General features: G+C 43.7%; 1 protein-coding gene across 1 annotated transcript in view; it reads right to left on the bottom strand.

Moving 5' to 3' along the window:
* Positions 1-199: 199 nt before the first annotated feature.
* The window catches only part of DNAL1 (dynein axonemal light chain 1), a 29,762-nt gene continuing 9,703 nt past the window's right edge, over positions 200-20,258 (bottom strand). Inside the window, exons 3-8 of the mRNA XM_006272554.4 lie at positions 19,755-19,864; positions 18,096-18,151; positions 8,961-9,016; positions 7,097-7,223; positions 6,549-6,695; positions 200-5,331 (exon numbers count right to left, since the gene is read on the bottom strand). Of these exons, the coding sequence (XP_006272616.1) occupies positions 5,285-5,331; positions 6,549-6,695; positions 7,097-7,223; positions 8,961-9,016; positions 18,096-18,151; positions 19,755-19,864 (543 nt within the window). The 3' untranslated portion in view covers positions 200-5,284. The remainder of the gene's footprint in view (positions 5,332-6,548; positions 6,696-7,096; positions 7,224-8,960; positions 9,017-18,095; positions 18,152-19,754; positions 19,865-20,258) is intronic.

The following is a 20,258-nucleotide window of genomic DNA, read 5'->3' as shown; positions in this document are numbered from 1 at the left end:
TGCCTGGTGCTTTAGGGGGCTGGACCCAACTCTCAGTTCCTATCGCAAGGTAAAGATCAAAAGGAAAATTAAGGGCAAGATTATTTCTCATGTTGTAGGCAGCTGGGATAGGTAAGAGAGTAGAGCTGGAGGATATTCCCTGTGGTTCCTCCCAGCTGTGCTTCAGCCAAACTATTATCATCACATAGCAGACAGGCAATTTTTCTTCTTATAAAATAACATTTATTACTATTTTAAACAAGTCTCACAAAGTAACATTTAGAAACAGGCCTAAATTAATTTAATACACAGCCATTATAACAACTTGGTCATGCTATAAAATTACTGTATATAAAAGATTGCCAACAAACTAGGTGTTAAAACCAGTCTCCCATTTGGAGTTTACTCAGAAGACAAGACTTCCAGTGTAAGCTGAGTGGTCCACAAATAGATAGCAAAAACTGCTGTTTTAACATAAATTCTTCCAACAGTTTGCAGTGTAATAGCTGCATGCATTGGCTGTTTAGTCTGATACCATGCTGGCAAACAACCCATCTATTTGCTATCACTCAATTTTAAGTTAATGCATGTCTATGTGGGAAAAGCAGGGAAAAGTTAACCCACCATATTTCTAATGAGCAGAGCAGGATTCCACATGGCTTGAAATTTTATGAGTGCTCCTTCCATCCAGGAGCAATGTGTGCTAGGTATCATAATGGACGTGGTGAAACATGGAAGATCAAACAGAAAAAGGAAACCCATCAAATTCACTGCAAGGCAGCTACTCTTTGAAAGTCTAGTTAAAGCTTTTCTATTTGCTTATTTGCAGTGTGGTACAATGATACCACCAAGCAAAGTTAACTGCTATACCTTTGCCATACTGTGTACTCTTCACCAACATCCAGTGCATATTTAAAGTGCAAATCTTTAAAAATTTATAACACCCCTTCCCCATTGTATTTTGCAAAGAAAACAAAAGTTTGGTGGCTAGGCTTCTTTTGACTTGTTCATAAAAGCAACCACGATTAATAAATCAGGCAGGGCAACATGGAGCTGAGTTTCACCTTGATTTTCCTGACAGGAAAGAATCCCACTGTCTGCCCATTCCTTAACACAGTGTTTCAGGTAAGCCTGTCATTAGCACTGCTATTATTTCAGGGGTGGGCAAAATGTGTCCTGCCAGGCCATTTTACCCGGTCTGCAGGGCCCCTAAAAAAATTAATAAAATTAATATTTATATGTCCCTGGCTGCCTGTCCGGTGGCCCTTGATGACTTGACAAAACTCAGTAAGCAGCCCTCCACCTGGAATAATTGCCCGCCCCTGTATTATTTCAACATTGAATTCATCAAGTAACCCCAAGAAAAGGCTTACGTTTGGCGCGCACATGCCCCAGCCAGCCCGACACTGCCACACAGCTTGAGGCTGACTCCCCAGAGCCTGCTGCCAGCCTAGGCCTGCTCTACTCTGGCTCAAAATGCTGCTGTTCAGGGTGCATGTGTAGATGCTGCACTTGGAAGTAGTTCACTCTGGCTTGAACTGCTCCAGAGTTTATTGCGCTGCATTAATTGCACACGTAGATGCACGCAACGTGTAGAACAATACAGGAGCCATGAATTCCACTTTGTTCGGTAAAGCTTACGCTAGTCTGTTCCTCAGTACAGCAGTATTAGGCACTAATTCCCACTTCCTATTCTGTTCTCATGGTGTTAGAGTGACATGTTGAAGAAGGCCAAGCATTTGAAAGCTTGTCAAACTTTATCCTAACCATGGAGTTCAATTAAAAAAAAAAAAATCACCCAAAAGAATCCCTGACTCTCACAATATTTGCCTCAAAATTTCTCAGTTCAGTCAGAACAGAAGAACTACTGCATCTGTAGCTACTCGTATACTGGCATACCACCTGCAAAACAGGCTGCAGCATTGAAAGGTCTCTCTTACACCCACTCTGCTGTCTCATTTAATCTAATAGAGTTAATTAGCTATAATTTAATATAACCAGTGAATTCTTAACTAAAATGACAAAGCAGCAACAGCAGACTACATAAACTACTTTGTGGCCACTGTTCTGACTGGCCATATTCTATGGTAACACTATTGCATATTCCTCTCTAAAGGGTGTGTTAGAGCTATTTTCAACTATCTAGAGTTGCTGTTTTCCGCTGCTTAACACCCTCCTTTCCACTTTATACACGCTCTCCAATGGGGTGTAGAGGAGATAAAACAGGACTCCAGCATGACACAAGCATGTGATCGCTGTATGTATGGTGGTGACATGGGGCATTTTTTTCTCTGAAAGTACAACTAGCAAAAGTGAGTCTGCTGTGGGCCCAGGAGCTACCCAAGATGAAAGCTGTGGGCAGTACTCCGAAGTAATTACATGAGCTACAGTTACCACTGGCCCTACTGTAACTAACACTGATACAGCAGGTATCCCATGTGCCCAGAGAATCACAGTATGTGTAACTTTGGAAAACCTTCATACCAAGACTTAGGAAGGGAATCCAGTTCAGAAAATAATGCAGACAGCAGGACAGGGTGGCACCTTAGAGAATAACTTGTTCAGAAAGGCATAAGCTTTTGTAGTCAGCTCCCTACTTAATCAGGTGCTACAAATAGATTTGTTAGGGAACACAGGTACTAAATAGAAAGGAATAAAGGCATCTAAACATAAAGGGTAGGGAAAGGGGGAGGAAAGGATAGGGAAAGGGTATTGCCAACAGAGGCAAAGATGGATTGAAGAGATCAAAATAACTAAATGAATCAGTTAACCCACAGATGGATGTAACAGTCACAAAACCTAGTCCAGATAACGGGATAAGAATCCAGAGTCTCTGCTGAGACCATGCTTAAAACAATCTAGGCTGCAGATGATTTCTGGTTTTGCAGTTGCCCACCCTGACCTGCCTTCTGCTTGACTTAAGACTAATGTGGTTAACAACCTCTCTCATTAGTAAATAAGGAGTAGATCAATTTTGTAAGTAGTTCATCCTTGCTGCCCTTAGAAGACTACTTTGGTAATTCTCCCCTACACTCAATAGCACTTTGTAAGCTACAGGAGGAGGGATTGTACCTACTTGGCAATTCCTCCATTTACAAGGATTCAGAAGTGAAGTTTTGTTTCCACTCAGGCTTTTGCTTGCACTAAACACTGGTATTTTCCATACAGTATTCAAAGACACAAGCCTAGCCCACTTCTCTAGTGAAGAAGACATCTGATTGAGTGCAATGGGGGCTTCAAACATACATAATACTGTTCACTATTCATTGCTAACTAAAACAAATCTGGTGCTCCAGTGTTGAAGTGATGAGCCTGGTGACCACCTATCTGTATAGCTCCCACCATAACCAATCACACTTTCTATGATCAATGGAATCTCAATAAAGCCAGGAAACTATTCCTAGAAAAGTACTTTCAAACAGCAAGCTGAGTACCAGACAGCCAGCCAGGCCCCTGGAATAGCAGACCCTAGAGAGAGGAGAAGCAGAATGCATTCAGGTCAACAGAGACTGCCTAGAATCATCCTAGGTGAAATATATCAAAAGCAGAAAGTGCTCTGCAACTGTTTGTTAAAAAGGAACAACAGAAATTATATTTGACTCTACCTGCCATGGACACTTTATCAGCAAGAAAGTCATAACTTTCTGTAGGAAGGTGCAGAGTAACTATAAACAAAGTTAATTAACACTGAGTGCTCCTTTTAGTCTTTAACTTCACACTGCTCACTTGCAGCTTGATTATCAAAGTTGGGATTCTCTTCTATCAAAATTAGACTTAGGGAAATTAAGGATGCTGTTTGTAATACCAGAAGCTGTATAATACTTGTCTGGGGCCAACTGCATCATGGTTCTCATCTATGCCCTTGTGTTCAAAAACTCAGCCACTGCCACAACTTCAGAAATATGAGGCAAAGTAAGAGTGGGGATGTGCTTGCTTTCTTCCCTCACTGTTTGTTCCTGATTGAGCAATGTGCTTATTGTTACCATTATAATTTAAAATTAAACCAGAAGAGCATCAGGAATAGAAAAAAAAGCCCTAGAAGTTAAAAAACCTGAGTTGGAAAAACCTGTATGGCATTTTATCGATTCTTAAGAAGGGAGAAGTCTGCAATGACCCATACAGTAAATTTAAGTGCTTTTTCTAATCACTACTTCACACTTTTCATTGAAAAGAATTTCTTTATAACAATCGGCGGGCTTCACTTAAAATGAACCCTTATGACAGGGGGACATATCGCTTCCCATAAATATTTATTTTCCTGTTCCTATTTCCAAACTCCTTTCTTCTCCTCTACCAGTTACATGCACGTTTAATTCCGCTGCCTATATCTGTGCTTTTGAAACATGTGAGTATCCTCAAATCAAAGCTTATGAAAGGTATTCTCGAGCCCCAGTCTTCTGTTTGTTTGTTTCTGGCAAGGTGTCAACCTCCTTAATTTACTGCAAGATTCTAGAGCTGTGAAGGACTGCATTCATTAGCCTGTTAAAAAGAAAGTCACGTTCTGGCTAATATCACAAGCCACTTAGGGCGAGTATGTCTATGGATTCAATCCTAAAGCATCTACTTTTTATTTAATGTAAAGAAAAAACAATAGGTAATTTAACTCCACTGGAAGCCATGTAAAGAATTTCCATTTCTTCATTTAAAATAAATAAATATATAAAAATATTTGCAGCCTTCTGGGTTATGATGTTGAGAGGCTAATGTATCTTGGAACAGCCAATTCTGGGCCTATGACTGATGGCACAAGATTGTTAGCAATACCTTTTTAAGGCATAAGCCCATGACAACTATTAGGTCTGTTTGGCTACAGATAATTGGCATAATAGTTGAAGGAGCATAAAAGGAAGCCTCACATATTTAAAGTGTTCCAATCCTTGTGAGAGCATAGCGTATACAGAGGCTTTTACATAAAACAATGCTGTTTTGGCCTTCATGTTTTAAATGTTAGTGTCAGCTGGACAAAGTTGACAAACAACATTGTTTTACTGTTACCCAAGACTGATCTACAAGCAGCACTATTCAGGGATAAAAAATTGTATCCATCTTTTAGGTAAAGGCCTCTAATTAATCAAACAGCAGGCAACCTCAATTCACTAATTCCTAAACCAGGGAACAAAATGCACAGAGGTGGCATCCCCTGGTTTTGGTAAGCAACTCTTTGGGTGAGACAAGAGTATGGAGATGAGCTAATTTTAAAATGTTGCCTGAACATTTTCAAAACAAATGTTTATACAAAAGCTTTGTATACTGAATTGTTCCAGAGCTTCTTAAATAATTTAATGCCAAACAAGAAATAGTCGCGTTAGTTCTCTCCTTCTTCACCTTCTTCTTGTTTAATAACTGGGATACCTGGAGAGAAAAAAAAAGAGAGAGCGAGAGAAGTTCTACTAGGAATCACTGACAGACCTCATATACAGAAGTCTGATGGCAATTTACTAGCCAGCTAGGACAGGTGAAGAGAAGCAAGAGATTAGGTACTAAAGTCTACCCTTTAGGTATGACTGACATTCTCAAAACTACAGCTCAGCTGCCACAAAATCATATGCTCCTAAAGTTCCTGTCATTCCACATATACAAAGTTGCCTAACCTTCTCTTCAGTCATTCTGGCTCTGAGTTCCTGTTCTCTCCAACCATTTGCCTAAATCATCCTCTCCTCTTCCCTCTCCATGCACTCTTCTCCCTCATCCCTTATTACCCAAACCACCCACAAAGGACTTCCAGAATTTTAGTCAATAAAAAGGGAGTTCATAGAATCATAGAAATTAAGGGCTGGAAGGGACCTCAAAAAATCATGAAGTCCAACCCCCTGCTCTGGGCAGGAATACTGCTGAGTTCTTTAATTTCTCCTTTAAGGCAAATCTAAATGCTTTAACAAGTACCAAAAAAGGTTTATAATCTTAAGATATTAATGTAAGAGAATGTTTTTAAACAAAATATTTAAAAATAATTTCCTGTTTTACCTGCTGAGACAGTGTGGGAATTCTGTGTTAATCCTGCAAGCAATTACATCCCTGTTTCTGGAAGCAGAATACAAAATGCCTGCTCTTTCCAGGATTAAGCTTTGTTCATACCACCAATTCTAGTAAGGAAACCCTGAGTCCCAAACTTTGAGTCCTGAACCTTGAGTCCTAAGCATGTTTCAGTTTAAGCAGTCTGAACAAGATAACTTGAAGGCATGCTAGGTAGTATGTGAAGATCATATCGAAGCAAGACCCTCTCAACAGTTGTAGTGAACTGGGAGCAGGAGTACCTCAAATCTTTAGGACAGAGATTCTTTCAATTAACTTATTTTGAGGGCTGAAACTAAGGAGTTCCACAGAATCCACTTTTTCCAACTCTCCAAAATACCTAAATTTGTACAGGAAAAGCTGAGGCCTTGGCTGGCTAATTTATCTAGCTTAGAAGAGAATATGTTTGAGAGTAACAACTAAAAGGCAAAATAAAGGGTATTGCCCCAAGATCCCACAGCTGGACTGGTTAGGTGCTGATCCACTCTCCTAGTGTTTACAGTAGATTAAGCTAATAAACTTTCTTATTAACTGCCCACTTGCTACCCAAAGCTCACCATCTAGTTTTTTCAGTCTAGGCACTCGCTTGGTGGCTTCCTCAACCCAGTTGCTCTGCTGGTCGGCAGAGTACTTCTCTTCTAGTGGGTTGCCAACAAACACCAGATCTTCCAGTAATGGCAAGTCTGCCAGTCTCACAAACTCTGCTGCAGCCACAAAAGAAGAAGTAAAAAATTGACTGTGGGACATGAAAACACATCTGCACCAAAGCTATTTTATGAAATCAGCAAAGATGCAACCAGCTTGTTTTGGAGGAAAAAAAAGCAAGCATTGTCTCAAGGATGAAGGGTGGAAGTTCTCACATTATAAAAAAAATGAGAGAAAGACAATTTAAAGAATAAATCCCATTTGACTTAGAAACTGAATATACAGAGTTAAAAAATATTGAGAAAATCTCTTGCACAAACAGGTATCTAGAGAACTTGTTCACTGATAGAAGGCACAATGCTATCAGCCATACATACCATGGCTCAAATTGACTCACTGGGTGCACATTCACTATATACAGTAAGAAATTGCAGAGCAGAAACCATGAGCCCTGACTTACTCCAATCTTTCACCAAATTATTGGACATGTATAGAATCTTCAACTTCTTCATGACATGGATCCCCTTCAGCTTCTCAATAAAGTTGTATGAGATCCACAGCTCCTCTAATGTATCCCCAACTGCTTCCTGAAAAAATGAAAACACCTCAGATAAATCTTCTCATAATTCTCAGCTTACTACTTCAACCCTGTCTCACAAAAAAGAGCCACATCCCTCCATATTCTTTGCTTTTTCCTAATTCTGGATGACAAACACCCAAGCAAGTTCAAACTCAAAATTTCTGAAGTAAGTCTCCAGGGCTATTAAGGAAAAAAAAAAATCAAGACTCCAGTAAAATATAGTGGGCATGTCTACACATGCGCTTTAACATGCCGTAGACTATTTTACTGAGTATTTTAAAGCATCATGTAAAAAACCATGACTTTATGCTAATACTCAGTAAAACAGTCTACTGTTCATGAAGTTTCACTGAAAAAACATGCAAATGCCTACTGCACATTAGCACAGCCTCATATTGAAGGTATTAAATGTGCATTAGAAAAGGTTCATTAATGTATGTGTAGATGCTCCCACTGAATGTCTAAGCAGAGCAGATGATCTACCCGACTCATACGGATAGAGAGGACTGGATTTATCTATATGCAGACAGTTCTATGGTACTGATGACTACAGTTCACCACCAATGTCAGAAAGCTTTGTTTATGGGGAACTGCCTCAAACAAGTAAGTATTTGTAACTAAAGGGTTAACACTGCACTTTCTGTCCTCAGCAATTCTCCAACAAGACATGACTCTCAAAGAAGAAGAATAGTCATCTCGGTACATTCACTCTTGTACAAGATGGTGACCTTGACTTTGAGCTAGGCAACTGTCTTAAAAAGTTGTATCCTGTAAGCAGGAATGCAGACTCTCTCTTGAAGAACAAAATGCTTCTTTTTATTTCTTTGCTTTAAAACATTCAGTTCATAAGAATGTGTCTGTCCTGTTCTCATCAAATGTAGCAAAATTAATCTTATTCCATTTCTTCTCCTCTAGAATGTTGCCTTATTTTCTATACTGACTCCCATCCCTGACTTTCCACCAATGTCTATGTCCCAGGCCTTTTATCCTGTTGTTAAGAGTGCCAATGATCTCCAGGAGGGGTAGTGACTCATAATGTGGGTTCAAAGGCTGACCAATATGTGCAGTATTGGAACACAATCTATAAACATCTCCTGGAAGGAGGAAGATTAATTTAAGCAAAGCCATTAGAAACTGTCATTCAGATACTACTGAGGGAGTTTATGGCATATTGGAGCTTATGATGCTTTGCAGATACAGGAAATGCAAGTTTTTACTTGCAGATCTTTCAAGCCAATAGCCCAATATTGCAACTCCTATGCGTGTAGAATCTCCACTGAAAATAGTGGACGTTCAGTGTGTAAACGATCAAATTCTGCATTAGAAAATGCAAGGCAACAACAAAGGGAGTCTGCAAAAGTGGACTGGTTGGGAGAATTAGGGTAGCAGACAATGTACATTTCAAAGGAAAAGTTTGTTAGTCTTTATTAGGATTATTGGTATTGCGATATGTTTCTCTGTGGCAGATTAGCATTCAGAGTCTACAACAGTGTTTTAAGGTCAGATTTGATGCGAATATAGTTGGCCAGTACAAAATAAAATGGGAGATTATTCTGAGCTTCAAAAGAACCTGTAGGAGGGCGTGAAGATGGGAAACAAAAGGAATGGTCAGACAGTAAGACTGAGGTGAATGAAGATGAGGGAGGTGGGAGAAAAGGGAACTCCCCTATGCTTTAGCGCTAGAGTAATCTAGAACGTTTTTGCTTAAATTAAAAAACAACATAGAATTCAAAGTGGGACATACCAATCCATTTAGATTCTTTATGTTATTTCTCCCCAGTGACAGGATCCTCAAGTTTTCTACAATGGAGAAATAATTTATTTTAATAAATTGTTAATGTTTAATAAAGTAAGAATCTGTTGCAAATCTTGGAAAACTCACTTCCGAGAAAGGTTAACATCCTGAACAGGGCGTACCAAGGAAAAAAAGAGTGAATTTTATTAATAGATGAGATTAAATTTTATTACCACACTTGATCTGAATACATACCGCACGTACTCAAATACAAGACAAAGTTTTCCCCCCAATCAGCATGGGGAAAAAAGCCATCATCTTATATTCACATACAAAGCAGAAAGGGGAGCAGGTTCCTGCTGCAGCTCTGACTCTGGCTTTGACCCCAGGTTGGGGGGCAGAGTCAGACCCACACCAGTCCCCCCCACTGCAGCTTCTGCCTTCTTGTCCCTTACTGTAAGGCACAGCTTGGCTCCAGCTTGGGTTGGGATCACTCCTGGGCACAGGACATGGAACTCCGTCCTTTGGCTAGACAATAAGCAGCGCTGACACTGCTGCATGGCCAGACAAGAGCTAAGCTTCCATGTCAGCACAGGACAGAGCAGATCAGCTCAAGCAACATCTCGCAGGAAGGGGGAGGAGGGCACAGGAAAGAGGCAGAGACTGGGGAGGAGAAAGGCAGAGGCTGTGGGGAGCTGGAGGTGGGGAGGGGGCAGGTAGCAGGGGAGCAAGAAGGCTGTAATGGGGAAAAAGTGAGCAGGGCAGAGGGCGGGGGGGGGGGTTACATGACCCCCCCCCCCCCCCCCCCGCCACTGCTTTCCCTGCTGTAGCAGGGTGGGGCATGGAGGATTCAAGGCAACCCTCTGATACTTAGACTGTATACCTGGAAAACTAACAAATTTATAAATTTTCCGTATGTAGAATCTAATTATGCAGTATTATCTTACATTCAAGTATATGTGGTACTGTTCTGTCTATGAATTGTAATGAACAGGTAGAGTGAATGCTTCAAAATGTTGTAAATAGATATAAAAGCTTTTATTCTGTAATTTGCCAATTCAGCTTCAGTCCAGGTAGGTGTGGAACAAGATCTTCTCCTGCTCTAGTGATCTGTTATGACAAGGGTGGGCAATTATTTCAAGTGGAGGGCTGCTTAGCGAGTTTTGGTGAGCTGTTGAGGGTTGCATGGGTAGCCCCACCCCTTGACAGTTGCCCTGCCCCTGATGCCATCTTCAGGACCGAATGTCCTACCCCCTAACCCCTAATCTTTGCCACTGGAAGTCCCTGCTCTTGCCTCCCTGCCCTCCCCTCCCCAGGAAATACTCCTTTTGGAGGGCAGGGGGGTTGCCATCTTAGAACCAGAAAAAAAAAAAATCACAACCTAAAAGTCAAACACCTACTATAACATATTTTAATTTTATTACAAAAAATACTTTTGTCATGATTTGTGTTTGTGTACTATATACAGAGGTGACTGCATAAGGGAGGAAGGAGGACCCCAATAACTATAGGCCCGTTAGTCTTACCTCAGTCCTGGGGAAGCTCTTTGAGAAAATTATCCAGGAGCACAGGGGAGATTATGCTCAGGGGCAACCAACATAGATTCGTTAGGGGCAGGTCCTGTCAGACCAACCTGGTTGTCTTTTACAACCAGGTCACAAAATCCTTGGACACAGGTGTCATGGTGGATGTAGTCATTCTGGACTTTAGGAAGGCCTTCAACACTGTCTCTCACCCCATCCTCATTAAAAAAATTAGGTGAATGTGGTGTTGATGCCTACACAGTTCGATGGGTCAGAAATTGGCTAGAGGGCCACACCCAGAGAGTGGTGGTGGACGGGGCATTTGCGACCTGGAGGGATGTGGGCAGTGGGGTTCCCCAGGGCTCGGTCCTTGGTCCTGTACTGTTCAACATCTTCATCAGTGACTTGGACAAGGGGGTGAAAAGTAACCTTGTTCAAATTCGTGGATGACACTAAAATGCGGGGAGAGGTGGGCATGACTGAAGGAAGGGACAGGCTACAACTAGACCTGGACAGGTTACAGGGGTGGGGGGGATGAGAATAGGATGGGATTCAATACTGACAAGTGCCAGGTACTGCACCTGGGGAGGAAGAACCAGCAGCACACCTACAGGCTGGGGAACGCCCTTCTAGTTAGCACAGAGGCAGAAAGGGATCTTGGAGTCATTATTGATTCCAAGATGAACATGGGCTGCCAATGTGAGGATGCAGTCAGGAAGGCTAATCTCACTTTATCATGCATCCACAGATGCATCATGAGCAGGTCCCAGGAGGTGATCCTTCCCCTCTATGCAACATTGGTCAGGCCACAGTTGGAGTACTGCATCCAGTTCTAGGCGCCGCACTTCAGGAGGGATGTGGCCAGCATTGAGAGGGTCCAGAGGAGAGCCACTCACATGGTCAAGGGGCAGCAGCCAGGCCCTACGAAGAGAGGCTACAAGACCTGAACCTGTTCAGCCTTCACAAGAGAAGGCTGAGAGGGCATCTGGTGGCCATCTATAAACTTACCATGGAGAACCTGTGGAGAATGGGAGAGTCCCTGTTCCCCTGGGCACTACCAGGAGTAACTAGGAATAACGGCCACAAGTTGATTGACAGTAGGTTCAGGCTCGACATCAGGAGGCACTACTTCACAGTCAGGGCAGCTAGGATCTGGAATCAACTTCCAAGGGAAGTGGTGCTCGCTCCTACCCTGGGGGTCTTCAAAAGGAGGCTAGATAGACACCTTGCTGGGGTTGTTTGACCCCAGCATTCTTTCCTGCCCATGACAGGGGGTCAGACTTGATGATCTCAGGTCCCCTCCGACCCTATCAACTATGAACTCAAAAAATAAATTCTTAGATTTGTAAATTGTGGGGGGCTCTGTATGGTGGGGTATGGGTGTGGGGGGGCATAGGGTATGTTGGGGATTATGTATATGTGAGGGGTTGTGGGGGCAGGGTGTGGGTGTGAGGGAGGGTGGGGGTGTGGGAACCCCCCCCCGCACCCTTATGGTGCAACACCAGGCAAGGCGCTCAGGGCACAGGCACCTGTTGGGGTGCAGCTCCAGCCAGTGCTGAACAATCACAGCGAGGGGTACAGCCTCCCCCGGGCCATCTGTATCACTGGTGCTCCCTGCCACTCACATGCAGCCCCTGCACTGGCAGAGCACAGAAGGGAAACCCCACATGCTGGTGCCAGCTGCCTTCCCGCTGAAGCTGCGCTACAGGGAAGGGAAGCCCTAGGCTCCTTCCCCTGGGGGGGTGGGGAAGGCAGTTGGCTCCAGCACATGGGGCTGTGAAGCCCCAGAGGGGAAGGCAGATGGCTCCAGCGCTTGAGGCTTCTCTCCAGTGCTACACAGCCCCGGCGAGGAAGTCAGCCAGTTTCAGCATGTGGGACTTCCCTCTCATGCTGTGTGAGTGCAGGGGCTGCATGTGAGTGGCGGGGAGTGCTGGCTATACAAACTGCCCAGGGAAGGCTGGGCCCCCTCGCCAACGTACAGCACTGGCCAGAACCACGTGCCACTGGGCATCTGTGCCCCATCTGCTGCTGCTGCCACTGCCTGCTGGGACTGTGCACCATGGGGGGAAGTGTGAGGGGATCCCCACATCCCCCACCCTCCCTCCCACCCACCCACACGCTGCCCACCCCAGCTATGCGCTGCCACCGCCCATCCCCCTGGGCACAGGCTCCATACTGCCACCAACTCCTACCCAGCTTCAGCCCCATCACCGCTGCTTCCCTACCTGTTGCTCGGAGCCAGCAGGAGACCAGGGAAGCAAGCAGGTCCCTGCGGGCTGCAGCAGCGGAAATGGCAGCACCAGCCCCATGAGAAAGCTGCACGCTGCCTGAACCAGGCCCGTCTGCCCATGAGGGTGGGAGCGAGGCAACAGGGTATGTTTGGGGGGAGGTGGTATACACATGTGCATCTTGCTCCCACTCTCACAGGTGGAAAGGCTGGGCAAGGCACAATTTGTTGGTTGGCGCCACAGGCTGGATGAAAGTGCTTGGTGGGCTGGATCCGGCCCGCAGGCTGTATTTTGCTTGCCCCTGAACTACGAGAAGCAAAGTCACTCTGCTGGTCCTAATTTCACATCACATGCCACCTAACACTATGAGGACAGAGACCACTACTAAGGCAACAGATTCAGTTCCAGAACAGGAGACAGCACTTGGTGTCCCTGAACAGCAACTGGAGTCCGGTATGAGGTGTCAGTTATTCAAGCACACTAGGTTCTAACAGCAATACCACTCTGATGCAATTTCTCTTCAAAACGCCCATAGTGCTCAGCCAGAAATAGTTCTAGCAAAATACCAGAACACCTAAAGCTGCCACAAAAAATGGTCTTTTAGTGAAACTTAATTTCCAGCTGTTACCAAAGCATTTTACTAGGTGCTTACATGCAGAAAACTCTAGTACAGCATCCAAGAAGGTTAATCACTAACCACTAGTTTCAATAAATCAAGCCCCCTCTCAAGATTAGACATTACTTAATGATCTTGCTCTGCTCCTGTTCCAACACTGCTTAGAAATGCAGCACATAAAATTCAAGAAGGAAATAAATAAAATGTGCTAATCAAATACCAAGGGGTGCTGCAGAATTAGTGAAATGGATAGGTTGGGGGCTTTAGGCTGCTCAGGAGTGATTTGCACTGGCCCTTCACTGAATCCAACAAAAGAAAGGCTGTGATAAAATCTATGCACAGTATGTAAAATATACAAGGATAAAGGAAAGCTTTCTGAAGTTCAGGTGCAATTAGAATGTGTAATGAAAACTCAAAGCACATGCACGTCATCAACTAACAAGAATTATTTCTTGTGAGAAGAACACTGTGTGGAGCAGAGATGAAAGGTGGCTAGATGAAGTGATCCCCAAACTGGAAGGGACAATGCTCAGAAATGGAAATCATAATCAACAGCTCTGAAGCTTATCAGAACCATATTAACCTGAATATTCCAAGTCCCCCATGGCATAAAAAAGAACCTCAGGATCTAGCTAAATTATCCTCATACTTTCTGGATCTGTGAGTGCATCTACACAAGACATTTATTGCAGTTGCCTAATTATAGTTTCATAGTTGGTAGGGTCGGAAGGGACCTGAGCAGATCGTCAAGTCCGACCCCCTGCCATGGCAGAAAAGAGTACTGGGGTCAAACGACCCTGGTGAGGTGTTCATCCAGCCTCCTCTTAAAGACCCCCAGGGTAGGAGCCAGCACCACTTCTCTTGGAAGTTGGTTCCAGATCCTAGCCACCCTGACAGTGAAGTAGTGCCTCCTGATGTCTAGCCTAAATCTATCCTCTGCCAGCTTGTGACTGTTATTTCTTGTCACTCCTGAGAGTGCTTGGGGGAACAGGGACTCCCCCAATGCCTACTGGTCCCCCCTGACCAGTTTGTAAATGGCCACTAGATCCCCCCTCAGCCTTCTCTTGTGGAGGCTGAACAGGTTCAGGTCCCTTAACCTCTCCTCATAGGGCCTGCTCTGCTGCCCCCTGATCATGCGAGTGGCCCTCCTCTGGGCCGTCTCCATGTTGTCCACATCCCTCCTGAAGTGCGGCACCCAAAACTGGACACAGTACTCCAACTGCAGCCTGACCAGTGCCGCATAGAGGAGGATCACCTCCTGGGACCTGCTTGAGACGCATCTGTGGATGCATGACAAGGTGCGGTTGGCCTTCCTGACCGCTTCCCCACACTGTCGGCCCATGTTCATTTTGGTATCAATAACGACTCAAAGATCTTTTTCTGCCTCTGCACTGACAAGAAGGGAGCACCCCAGCCTGTAGGTATGCTGCTGGTTCTTCCTCCCCAGGTGCAGTACCTTGCACTTGTCAGTGTTGAAACCCATCCTGTTCTCATCTGCCCACCCCTGTAACCTGTCTACATCTGATTGCAGCCTATTCCTCCCTTCTAGAGTGCCTACTTCTCCCCACATCTTAGTGTCATCTGCGAATTTGAACAAGGTGCCTTTTACACCTTCATCTAAGTCGCTGATGAAGATGTTGAACAGTGTGAGCCCGAGGACTGAGCCCTGGGGGACCCACTGCCTACATCCCTCCAGGTCGAAAATGACCTGTCCATCACCACTCTCCGGGTGCGGCCCTCCAGCCAACTAGTGACCCATTTGACTGTGTAGGTGTCAACGCCACAGTCCCCTAGTTTTTTAATGAGAATAGGGTGAGAGAGAGTGTCAAACACCTTCCTAAAGTCCAGAAAGACTACGTCCACTGCTACCCCTGCATCTAAGGATTTTGTGACCCGGTCATAGAAGGCTACTAGGTTGGTCTGACAGGACCTGCCTCTAATGAACCCATGTTGGTTGCCCCCAAGCATAATCTCCCTGGCTGGCCCCTCGTGGACATGCGCCAGGATAACTCTCTAAAAAAGCTTACGCAGAACCGAGGTAAGACTGAATGGCCTATAGTTCCCTGGGTCCTCCTTCCTCCCTTTATTGAAAATGGGAACCACATTGGCCTTTTTCCAGTCCATAGTAAATGTCTCAGTGTCTACATATGCAGAGCTATTAGGAAAGAGTAAACTAATTAACTCTGCAGTAGGTTAGTACTTGTAAGTACGAGTGCTGTCCTACAGTGGAGTATTTTACTTCATAGCAATACACATGTAGATTCTGACAGGGCCAGCTGGGGCACAAGGGTGCTTCAGTACGGAGGCTGCTTGCCAGCTAGTCCCACACTGGAGCACCCTTGTGACCCAGTCAGCCCCTCCACACCACATTGAACCAGGTCAGAACAGCTCCAGGCTGGCAGGCTGACCCCCCTACCCCGGGTCCCCTGCCAGCCGGGGTTGCTCCAACCTGGCTCAACATGCTGCAGTCCCAAGCGTATGTTCAAATGCAACGCCCAGGAGCAATAAACTCTGGTGAAATAAACCAGAGTTTATTGCTGCACATTAATAGCACATGTAGATGCGCCCCATGATTAGAAATTATGAGTGCGATTTTCAAAAGTACTCATCATTGGTCTTTTTAAAATATCTACCAACTATTTTTTAACTTTAGTAACAAAACCAACTTGTCAAGTAATACGTTTAACATTTATCTATCGACTTGTGCTTAAAAAGTTGTAAAAATTGGTAAAATGGTGCGATTTTCAATTGGGGAATACATCACTCTTTAAATATTCTGAGAAATACTTCCTGCTCCCTTGGTCCACTCTCCACTTCATATGCAGATATAAGATATGGGGCTTTTTTCCCCTACGCTGATTGGGGGAAATTGAGTAAATGCGGTATGTACTCAGATCAAGTGTAGTATCTTTTTTTCTTGCTACAGCCTGTTCAGGATGTTAACCTCTCTTGGAAGTGAGTTTTCCAAGATTCACAACAGACTCCTACGCTCTTTAAATACCCCGAGTAATTCAACACTTTGGAAGAAGCAAGATCTCCTCAACCCAACTCTGACAGTGAGTAAACCACACAGTTACCATATTTCACACTGTACGAGTCAGGTTTTGAAGCCCAATTTTTGGGTCTTAAAAATCAAAGTCGATTTATACACTGTGCTGCACCAAAAAAATTGGGCACAGGGCTCGGCTTGGCTGGGCTCGGAGCTTGGCTGGCATGGTCCCATCCCCTGCAAACGTGCTGCCTGGGCTACAGCAGCACTGTTTGCAGGTGATGGGGCTGCATCAGCCAAGCACCAACCCCGGTGGTGTTGTTTGCAGGGTATGAGGCAGCGCTAGCTGAGCACTGAGTCCAGCCACGTCCCTGTCCCCTGTGAGCAGCGCTGGGCTTGGCGTTCAGCAGCACCACTCACAGCAGACAGGACCAGGTTTGGCACACAGGTGGCACAGTCCCATCCCCCATGAGCCTGGTGCTGCTTGCAGGGGACAGGGATGGGGACAGGCTCAGTTGGTGCAGCCCCAACCCATACGAGCCAGCACCGCTCACAGGGGATGGGGCCATGCCACCCAAGCACTGAGCCCAACCCCGTCCCCATCACCTGTGAGCAGCACCGAGCTTGGGGATGGGGGGACAGGACCAGGTTTGGCGCTTGGCTGGGGATGAACCACTTGCAGGAGATGGGGACGGAAACAGGGATGAGGACAAGCTCAGCGCTCAACTGGCATGGCCCCATTCCCTGTGAGCAGCATTGGCAGTGCCGCTTGCAGGGATGGGGCCATGCCAGCTGAGAGCTGAGCCCAGCCCTGATTTACACACTGTGCCTAGGAAAATCCTTGCCTTTCAAATCAGAAAGCCGGGGGTTGACCTATACACTGTGTCGACCTATACACCGTGAAATACGCTAAGTGTTTCTTGATGTGACCCAAAATATCTTCTTTGTACATTGTTGATATAGAGTTTATAGTTATTTAACAGACTTGTTTTTCCAGGGGGTATAGTTATGCATCACAATTGTTTTTCGAGGAAAATAAAGAAAACTTACTGTTGAGTCAATGGACCAGATTCCTTCATGCGTCTTCTTATGGGCCGGCAGGCAGCCAAAAGCCTGGAAGCCCTGAAAGCTCAGCTCCCACAGCTTCTCAAGAGCTTGGCTTCCCAGGGTTCATAGCTCCAGGGCAGTCTATCAGGCCAACTGCCTAAGCCTTAGACTCTGGGACTCCCCAGGTCCACAAGTCAGGGGTAAATCTGCCAGACCAGATGGTCTTGCTCAGATCTAAGACTCTATTCCCTTTTATGAATTTCAAAATGTTTTATTTTCATTCCAAATCAGAACAAAGCCAGATTTCTAAATACCCAGATCTTCTGCAAAATAGAATTACCTTTCTTCAACCAGCTCTGGTTTACTTTAGCTTCTACAGCAGGCAATACTGTAAACACAGAGGTAATGTACTACACACTCTCCCCAAAACTGGTGTGGAAATCAGCTCTCTCTCTTTAGACTTGTCTAGATATTGAAGATTAGAATTGAGTGAGGTCATACGTGTGGCAATATATCTTGACACTTGTACAGAGAAAACACTTTCGACCTTCTGCATGGGCACAGGTTATTCCAAGACCCACCTCTGATGATAATATTGATGCAATTTTTAATGATCACCTTTAATTTTGGGGGACGGAGATTAGAGATGATAATCAAGACAACGTCAAAGGCTGGACGTGTTATGGAATACAAGTAAGTCCAAACAACTAGGGAAAAAGCAGTCACTGACATATCACTTACTTAGGCCGTTCAAGTTGGCGATTTTTTCAATGCAGTTTGTAGACAAAGACAATTTCCTTTAAAAATAAGAGTAATTAATAGCTTATGTTAACAGAATGATAAGAATCATCAGATCAAAAAAAGTTCTTAAAAACAAGACTTTCTTAGAATAAAATCTTATTTTACTTTTCTCTGATTATGTAGCAAACCAACTTTGTATGTATAAAACCCTTTTCTTATCCTCATATTAACCCTCCTTCTAAAATTTATTTATACTTTTGAGATCTTCTTACCAGTTGTTTTTCATATGCATAGGATCCTCTTTTTTTAGGTCCAGTTCAAAGGCAAGTTAAGTGTTCCCCAAACCTTTCTTTGTGAAGCTGCAATTCAGCTTCATTTTTCTTCTTCCTTCCTAATCATACAAAAATTAACCTGACCACGTTCTCTTTGCATATCCTTTGATTGAAAGCAATGTCCTAAACAGGAGCCCAATTAATTGTTATGAATAGCCTATACTCAGACATCAAAATTCCTATTATTGTAGTGGACCAGGAACTCAGCATATATCATATTGTTCTGCCTAGAAATCTAACACCCCAAGCATAAAAAATAATAAAATTACATCTGATTTATATAAAGAGTTGACTTATAATCAAGTTTAAGAAAGTGTTGACTTCTGTACTAGCAGTATTTATATCCATACAATAAAAATACTAAGTCAGAATTTTTTTTCAGTGCAGTTTTTATTTTAGTATGTTTCATGCTTTTAGTCCTTTGGGTCCTTTTCAGAGTTATTTGATTTGCTTGTAGGAATTTGTAAGGGCAGCAGTAGTTCAAGGTTTTTATCTGTAGTTATTAACTTATATTCAGAGAAAAAGTTGTTTTTCCTAAAAACTGAATCTGAAAATGTAGGTCTGGATTAGATGCAGGGTCAACTTATAATTGGAACAATATGGTATATCTGTCTGGCACAAAGCAGCACCATGCACAGATACCAAAGCTGACTTGGCTACTAGAAGTAGCATAGCTATTAGTTAATTAGCCACTGATTCTGGACTCAAGCTAGTTCTAAACAAATTGGTTTGGGTACCTCTGTGTGGCACTAGGGTTTGGCATATCAACACACCCAGTATGTCTGTCATTCAGTTGTTAGGAAGTTAATACAGAAAATAAAATTTAGTACAATCAGCATGCAAGAACCTCAAGGATTTTTTACTACTGAACAGAAGCTCACAAGGAACCCCCAAGTAGCTTGATTTTGGCACTGCAGACTTTGGTTAACAATCTCAAAAAGAGACATGAGCAATAGCCTTTGTGGCAGCTACAAGTCTACAGGAGTACTGAAAGGTTCTCAAGGTTCACTACATGTGGAATGCAGATACAGAATAAAAATGATACACCTGGATACCATCTATTAGCCAGTCCGTGGACTGGTATTCATACCAAGTCTGTGTAAATATTCATAAGAATTGTGTTTCCTTTCTTCCCAGGTAAACAGTAGTGATAGTATAAAGCTGAAAAGTAGGAGGATGCTTGGATGAGAGGAATGGAAGAGCTTCAAAAGAAGTGGTGCTAAGATGAAAACTACACAGAAAGGTAAGGAAAACAGGGCAGCAAACCCCCCCAGAAATAATGATAAAAATTAGTATTTCTAGGATTGTTTTTTTAAACAGAGCATACTCGCAATTAACAAGTGTGGACAAAGATGCATCCATCTTTTCTACAGGAGGAACCTGGGCATACAGTTTCACTTCCTTGGCCTCTGATGCCTTCAGGCTATTTTTTTCTTCCTAAGGAAAAAAAAGAAAGGAAGGAATGGTCAGTAGAGAGACACTGAATTCTACTTTCTGTTTACAATTAAATATTAAATCATGACAACCTATATTAAGGTCTAAACTTACTTTAATCCATTGAAATAATTTGAATGGAAAATAATTTTCAAGTAGCTTACAGAATAATAGAAAAAAATTCAGGCTAGAAGGGACTTCTGGAGGTCATCTGGTCCAACCCAGATGACCTCCAGTGTAGGATCATCCCTGTCTAAATTATTCCAGACAAATGTTTGTATAACCTGTTCTTAAAAAGTTCCAAGGACTAGGATTCCACAATGCTTAACCAGTCTCCTAGTTTGAAAGTTCTTCCTAATATCTTTCTTCCTAATAAATTTCCATCTACAAAATTTGA

The sequence above is a fragment of the Alligator mississippiensis genome, chromosome 2, assembly GCF_030867095.1.
Source record: "Alligator mississippiensis isolate rAllMis1 chromosome 2, rAllMis1, whole genome shotgun sequence".
NCBI classification, from domain to species: domain Eukaryota; kingdom Metazoa; phylum Chordata; order Crocodylia; family Alligatoridae; genus Alligator; species Alligator mississippiensis.
This window is presented reverse-complemented; position numbering and strand designations above follow the sequence as displayed.